The sequence below is a fragment of the Triplophysa dalaica genome, chromosome 7 (assembly GCF_015846415.1).
Source record: "Triplophysa dalaica isolate WHDGS20190420 chromosome 7, ASM1584641v1, whole genome shotgun sequence".
NCBI lineage: Eukaryota > Metazoa > Chordata > Actinopteri > Cypriniformes > Nemacheilidae > Triplophysa > Triplophysa dalaica.
In genome coordinates this window covers 10,746,360-10,752,572 of record NC_079548.1, presented here as the reverse complement: position 1 = coordinate 10,752,572, position 6,213 = coordinate 10,746,360, and the positions used below count along the sequence as shown (strand labels likewise).

At 37.2% G+C, this 6,213-nt stretch overlaps 1 protein-coding gene across 1 annotated transcript; it reads left to right on the top strand.

The window, feature by feature from the left end:
* Window positions 1-1,684: 1,684 nt before the first annotated feature.
* Window positions 1,685-5,754, top strand: hapstr1a (HUWE1 associated protein modifying stress responses a). The gene is made up of 4 exons (XM_056753789.1): window positions 1,685-2,152; window positions 3,269-3,349; window positions 3,460-3,735; window positions 3,860-5,754. Exons 1-4 carry the CDS (start codon window positions 1,957-1,959, stop codon window positions 4,102-4,104), a joined length of 798 nt encoding a protein of 265 aa, XP_056609767.1. The 5' UTR covers window positions 1,685-1,956; the 3' UTR covers window positions 4,105-5,754.
* Window positions 5,755-6,213: the final 459 nt, after the last annotated feature.

Sequence of the window (6,213 nt, the reverse complement as noted above, 5' to 3'; positions counted from 1 at the left end):
AAACATTAGTCAGGGCTTTCAAGTTTATCAATTTTTGGAGTGAGATCACATCTGTTAGGAGAGGAGCCACTCAAAGTTTCAGCAGCGGCCCCTAAGCCCCATCCAATTCTCTCAATGTTTTCTAGCAATGTTTTCTAGTTTTTTTTTTACAAATTGGTAAATCTGATAGGAGATATACAAAGTAAACAAAATAAAATTGTATATATTTTAGAATTATGTATAAAAAATAAGCGTCAGCGCTCAATGTACATACTGTACACAAACAGCAGGATTTCAGAACATATGTCAAGCTCTGTGTTTAAAACACTGAAATGTTCCCCACTAGGAGATGTAGTCTTAACATGGCTGAAAAGAACATTAATACAGGAGAATTTAGAATAATAAAATGCATCTCTGGTACTTTTCTTAGTTTAAGGTTGTCAAGTGAAGGTACAGTATTTACCTTAGCAATATATTGTCTTTTAATACTTAATATATTTATATGTAATCACTTATAATTCATCCAAGAAGAATAATGACAAACTGTAGACAGTAAAATGTTATTAAAAACATTAACAAAAGCCAGCTTTAAACTGGAGCAGCATGACATGGTTTATTTACTGTTCAATGCGTTAAAATGTGCCCTATTCACACCAATATTACATAGTGTAAGATTAATATAATTAAATTGTAATTTAATGCACAAGTTGTTGTGATGTTCAGCGCTGTAAACACAGAAAAAAATCTTCGATGCACCGTGATCGGATGTGTCTCAGTGTTAGAAATTCATGGGGTGATGTTTGAGCATGTGCCATCAGAGCCCTTTGTTCACAAGTTTAGTTTAAAAATATAAATACTGTACATACTGAGATAACATATGGGGAACCAGTTAACAGAGCACTTTCAAACACAGAACTGAAACATCTTTGAAAGTTTCCTTAAAGTTTTTTTCAAGTTGCTTCAACTATTATTGTGTTACAATGTGTCTTACACACTGTCCATCACATTGCACACTTGCACATTGCACAGCATATGGAAACTGTACATTGTAAGAATCAATACGATAAACCTGTAAATAACACATCTGCATTAATTTAAACAATGATATGTTGTTTTTTGTCTATTATTTTCTATTATGCTTTTGTACATAGTGCATTATTGTTATTCATAATTAATTCAATTTTTATGTATATTTCATCTCACTCATTTATGTTTGCACCATGTATACACTTTCTTCTGCACTAAGCTCCTGTCGCCAGGTCAAATTCCTTGTGCGTGAATACATACTTGGTTATAAAGCTCCTTATGATACTGATTCTGAAGATTGTAGTTAGTAATGCAATATAAATTGGTGTGCCAGACAGCATATTCTTCTCCATAGGAAGCCATTATCGCCATATGCATAGTACCCTGTACAATAAAATTGCGTTCCACTATGAATGATGTTAAAAAGAGCAGAATTAAATCTTAAGTAAAAAGAAACATAAGTTACAAATGCAGTGCAACAAATACCATTTTAACATTTGAGCAAGTTTTTACGTTACTTTGGTCTAACTAAATCGGTTTCAATTTTTGTCTACTCCCAACATGTTCTTCTGGGGATGTACTGATCATTAACGCTTAATGTTAGTTTTTTTCATTATAACATGTAGCCCATTTAAACAAGTAAAGTTTCAAGACGCATGCGCAGAGTCAAAGGGGCGTGTTTTAAATCGGAACAGCCAGAAACAGCGCAGGGCAAAAGCGACCCTCTAACCACGGTAGACAGTAACAGTCCTGTCCAACGAGAGTACGGCGTCACAAAAGGGAAAATATTTAGCTTAATTGCATTTTAATTCAAATATAATTTCAGAGCTAAGGATCTTAATCGATACTACCCGGGTATTGCGTGGGTTCCAGAAGGCGAGTTTACCACTAAGAGCGAAACAATCCCCCCGAAAAAGACTAGAACTTCGCCGAAGTTTCTCAATATTCATCATGGAGGAAAAGAAGGAGGAGAGCGAAGCGGAAATCCACGAGCACGGACCCGAATTTTGGTTCTCCAAGTGGGAGCGCCAGTGCCTGGCAGTGGCCGAACAAGAAAAACCGAACGAGGAAGAGATGGATCAAAACCAGGAAAAACTCTGGCATCTCTTTCAGAATTCAGCTACGGCAGTAGCGCAACTTTATAAAGGTCCGTGGGCAGAAAAAGAGACCACATTAGCGGCCCACCGAGTTCAAATAACTCGGTTAAAGAAACCGCGAAAAAAGGACGGAAACCCGCTAGAACAGAACACATCCATATCGTATAATCGAATAGCAGCCGCGTTGAACCACTAAAGCGAGCGGAATTAATGTTTTGGGCTTGAATTTGAATCGTTTCTGCGCTCGTTAGCTTTAGCCACACCGGTGTGTTTGACAGTTTGTCCGTTGTTGTTATAATGGCCTTGCTAACCGGCTTGCCTAAACAACCGGCTAGCCTAAACAAGCGGCTAACGTTAGTTAGCTCTGCAATGAGTTCTAGTTTTTTCAACTACATTATCTCTCTGCTAGATTCTCATTTGTGAGTGGAGTGAAATTACATTTTGAATGTTTATTAAGATTTTTTGAAAACACAGCTCTGGCGGTTGAGCTAGCTGTGTTCAAGTGCCTAGACGCCAAGTACCCAAATATGCTGTCTAGTAAGGCAGCTCACTAGGGTTTTGCTAATCGGCTATTGTCTGACTATCATAAGGCGTATGTAAACTCTGGTAAAGGTTGTTTTTCGCTTGTAATACTTGTTTACAAGCTAACGTGTACTGAACAAAAGTCCAAAATGGTCGAGCATGTCTTATTTTAGCGTAAATTGAACCATTTTATGGTTGCGCAATAAACTTTTCTGGAAATGGCAGCTGGGTGACTTTGGGTAACGTTAGTATTTTCATGGTTTAATTCATTGAGAACCGCACAATATGACATACATTGTCCACTGAGTTAGAAAATGGATTTGCAGTGCTTTTCATGGTCTTCTGATAAAGGGATGGCGACATTAAAGGAACACTTCACCCCATAAGTCATTAGTTTGTTTATTATCATTTACACATCTCGTATCATTTCTGCATAACCCAAAAAATATTTTATAAAAACGTTGGGAACCAAACCATATGAGCCCCCATTGGCTTTCATTGCATGGTCACTAAACCACTTTCACAGAAGAAACAGACACGAGGGCACATAAATGATTATTACTTTTGTTTTGGAGTGAACGATCCCTTTAAACCTCACAATTCTTTTGACAAAATCGTTGCTGATATAACTTACTACCTTGCAGATCGAGTATGCCACCAGCAAGGGCTCTCATTGTGGTCTCCATTTCAGAATGCTGCAACAGCAGTGACAAATCTTTACAAAGGTAACCCACTGTCTATTTAAATTTATTTTCAAGATGGCTGAAGCTACAGACTGCTGAATGATGCACAACGTACATTTTTTTATCCGTTTTGAATATGATCTATTCTACAGAGAGTGTTGATGCACACATGAGGAGCTATGATTTAGGAATTCAGATCGGTCATCAGCGACGTAATAAAGATGTTTTGGCTTGGGTCACAAAGCGAAGGAGAAATATACGAAGAGAAGATTTGATAAGTTTCCTATGTGGCAAAGCGCCACCACCAAGGACTTCTAGAGCTGCCCCAAAACTGACTGTCGTGTCTCCTAATCGACCACCTTCATCGGACACTGTGTCTTCTGTAGAGACTGATTTACAGCCTTTTTGTGAGGCCATAGCACTACATGGTAAATATAACTGACTGTTTATAGGTGATTAGATACTGCTGATGTTTGTCACCGTCACATCATTTTTAGTAGTAAATGTCAAATTTGTGTCCATTTTGTGATGAATTCTATGTTTTTTTTATAGGGCTAAGTGGAGCAATGGCAGGCATCAGCGTCCGCCCCAGCACTCCTGGCTCACCTACGCACGTAAGCGGCAGCTCAGGTGGGGGTCGCAGGCGGAATGGACTGCATGATGTGGACTTGAATACTTTCATATCGGAGGAGATGGCCGTTCACCTTGGAAGTGCAGGCAATAGAAAGCGGACCTCAGCTCAGTGTGCTGATGTCATCACAGACTCCCCCACCCATAAACGTAACCGAATGATCTGAGCTTACTTATTGCTCTGTATGCTCTGTGCTGCTTGAAATAAAAGCCACTTAATCCTCAACATTTGCATTACCCTGAAAAGGAAGGAAGGGCCATTCATTCGTATATTCAGTACAGTATGCCATATTGTGGAAATTAATTCACACCCCTTCATCTTCATTAACTTGTTTCTTTTACGTTCACCATAAAGTGAAATCTGTCAGTCAAGTGATTACATTATTGTATGAGTAGTACAATGTCGTTGTTACTCAGTTTATTGGAAACCTTAACTTCTAGATTACAACAGGATACTTTTAGCTCACAATATCAACTAGTTGCGCTTCAGTAGTACTGCTAAGCTAATAACCGAATGTTTGCTTTCAGATAATGGATTCAGCATCAGCTCATTTCCCATCAATATATTACTTCTTTTCCTTTGCGCTCGTTTATTGGCAGTTTTGTTGTGATCATTTCAGAAATGTGCAAAGTTATTAGTCTTACTTGAAACTGCTGCTGAGTTAATGTTTGTTAGAACTTGAACATGGTTGCAATAATGCATGGTTTGCACTTATACATTCAGTTAGACTTATTTTATTTTTCTATACCGCCAAGACATCAAAGAAGAGGAAACGGTGTGACTGAGGCTTATGATACAATGGTGCAATTGTTGATCTTTTACATTTCATTGTTGGGGCTTGGTTTAGGGGTTGGGCGAGACTTTGTACTGAGGAAATGGTGTTTTGGAGAACTGTTTCTTGTGAGAGGTACTTGAGTTAAGAAAACTGTGTCGTCGTGAAATTAAAGTGTCCTTTAAGTGCTTTTCGAATCCAGGCCAGAGGATTTGGGGAGCTGCACATGTACAGTCCAGCTCTGTACATAGAAGTCAAGCTGTTCTCTAACCACCATAAAACGTATGAAAACTTATGTCAACATGAGCTCTCTTGGTAATTACAAGGTGTTTTCCTGTGCAGGGTTGAAGCTGAGAATACTGACCACTTTTAATCTAATATTATTTTTCAATGCTTATTTCTGATATAGGATGCATTAGATATAATTACCTACTAGTTACATTCTTGTGGTACACATGTAGACTAGTTCATGTTTGCCATCTTAGTGGAGACCCAATCTAATTTTGGTGGTGGGAATCACATGATGTGGAGTGTCTTGCTAAAAAAAATAAGTTTTGTGAAGGCATATCTGGCCTTTATGCAGACATATTTAGTTTTTTTTTGTATTTTTATCAAAGTGAAGGCAGCGTGGCCAATGGCTGTCTGGTGATTTATTTCATAATTTCACAACATTTGTCTGAATATGAACATTGATGGCTTTGGAAATCATTTATCATTTATAACATAATGTAATTTTGTTAAAGGTCAGGAGGTAAAGCTAACATTTTGCATAGAGTAATTGTAAAGTAAAGGAAAATACTTGGAATGTAACAGCTGAGATTATCTAGAACATATTATTAAAACTACAGTTGCCATTTTTTGGTTAAAATGTGCTAAGTTATTAAACAGTTATGTTTGTATATTCAACATCAGTGTATGTTTTGTTCACAGTATTTTTAACAGAAACATTATTTGTAACAAATCAGAGACTTACAGATGCAACATACTTCCATGCATTAAAGGAATGATTCTTTGTAGTTCAAAAATTAAATGGTTTTATTTCTCTGTTGTCTCATTGCACTTTGACTAAAAAGGGGCAAAAATGGGATTTGGACTATAAGTGTATGAAGTGCATAGTAATGTGTCATGCAGACATTGAAAGAACTTACCAATGATTCCAAAACCTTGCCGACATAATCAGTCACTGCCTTAACTGAATGTTAATAGATTTCTTTCTACTGTGATTTTTGTGACTTGATAGGTCTTTGTATGGGAAGTTCTGTTAAAGGGCTTTATTTCCTGATACTCAACTGCCCTCTTGTGGCCATTATTATACTAACATAGAACATGCCAGATTCCTAATGCAATAGTTCTTATATAACAACTGATGACAGTTTATATTTGACTGTTGTATCTTTGAGGATCGTAAAAGACAATCTCAAGTGACTTCAAACCTAGTTAATGAACATGATATCAATAAACAGTATTTACGAATATATGTGAGTGAATGATATGGTGTTGGAT